Genomic DNA, 1,388 nt, shown 5'->3' with positions numbered 1-1,388 from the left:
AAAAAAAAAAAAAAAAAAAAAAAAAGTAGTTTGTAACTACTGAGACATTTCAAATGCTCCTACAAAGGCCCTTCAGTTTACTTACCAATTCAGATTAACTTAAAACCAAAGCTCAGGAGAAACAAACTTGGCTAGAGAAGGATGTTTGAAAATTATAGAAATGAAATTATCAATGCTTCAGAATATGTCCTTCCTTAAATGTTAATACAAAACTCAAATAAGAGACCTTAACTATAAGTACATCTTTCCTTTCTGAGACAGAGACCTCCCTGCGCTGGAGCTTGATATGTAGATCAGGCTGGCCTCAAACGCAGAGACATACCTGCCACTGCCTCTGAGTGCTGGGATTAAAGACATGCACTAACTGGCTTCACTGCTGCCCATTAAAAAGTCTCTATTCCTCAAAGACTGAAGAATGAAATCCCATTTGTTTTCCCTGTTTGGTCCAATAAGTTATCAGTTTTCACAGACTACATGCCGAGGCAGGCCCTTTACGACTTGAATTGTGTCTTGGCCTTACTTAGTAAGCTTTGGATGCAGACTTAGCTCTTATAATTGGAATGTACACAAATGAAGACTTAGTTGTTACATGATGAAATTCTGTTTCCTCAGCTATAAAACACAGCTATTAACATTAATTTCCTACACTAAAATGTAATCCGAATCATTGCAGGCCTAGGATAAGGCTGTAAACACTGGGTAAGTAGATTCAAACCCTTTCATATGCACTGTGAGCAAAAGACTGCATGTATTATTTGATGATAATTACCTGATTCATTCTGCTTACAATACTAAGTAAGGGAGGAAAACCAACCTGAAAAAAAAAAAAAAAGATATTTACTAAATGACAATACAAGAGGGGCTTCATTTACTTCTGTGCAAACTGGTAAGTTTCTTGCCAAATAAAAGACAGGAAAAACCCACGGGCTAGGGATCTAGCTCTGATAGAGCACTTGGTGAGTATGTGTTAGACACTGGGCTTAAGTCTTAGTACTGTGGGGAACATAAACAAATAAGAGGAAGAGTGGCTGGAGAGATGGCTCAGCAGTGAAGGCTATTTGCTAACCCAAGTTCAGTTCCCAGCACTCATACAGGTGGCTCTGAAATCACCTGAGACAGCAGCTCCTGGGATCTAATGCCCCCGTGTAGCCTCTGTAGGCACAAAGCATGTGCGCTTGCCTCCTCACTCACTCTCTTATAAACTGTTACTGACTTGGCTTGCTATTGTAGAATATATAAAACTGCTTTAAATGAAAGAAAGCTAATGTTTTTAAGTAGCATTTTAAAAAATTTCATAGCCGGGCGTGGTGGCGCACGCCTTTAATCCCAGCACTTGGGAGGCAGAGGCAGGCGGATTTCTGAGTTCGAGGCCAGCCTGGTCTACAAAG

At 39.8% G+C, this 1,388-nt stretch overlaps 1 protein-coding gene across 1 annotated transcript in view; it reads right to left on the bottom strand.

The window, feature by feature from the left end:
* Gemin2 (gem nuclear organelle associated protein 2) overlaps positions 1–1,388 on the bottom strand; it is a 16,383-nt gene that overhangs the window by 8,205 nt on the left and 6,790 nt on the right. The window contains exon 6 of the mRNA XM_021179152.2: positions 770–814. Within this exon, the coding sequence (XP_021034811.1) occupies positions 770–814 (45 nt within the window). The remainder of the gene's footprint in view (positions 1–769; positions 815–1,388) is intronic.

This window comes from Mus caroli, chromosome 12 (genome assembly GCF_900094665.2).
Source record: "Mus caroli chromosome 12, CAROLI_EIJ_v1.1, whole genome shotgun sequence".
Classification (NCBI taxonomy): domain Eukaryota; kingdom Metazoa; phylum Chordata; class Mammalia; order Rodentia; family Muridae; genus Mus; species Mus caroli.
The sequence above is the reverse complement of the archived record's forward strand: the minus strand, read 5'-3'. Positions and strand labels throughout refer to the sequence as shown.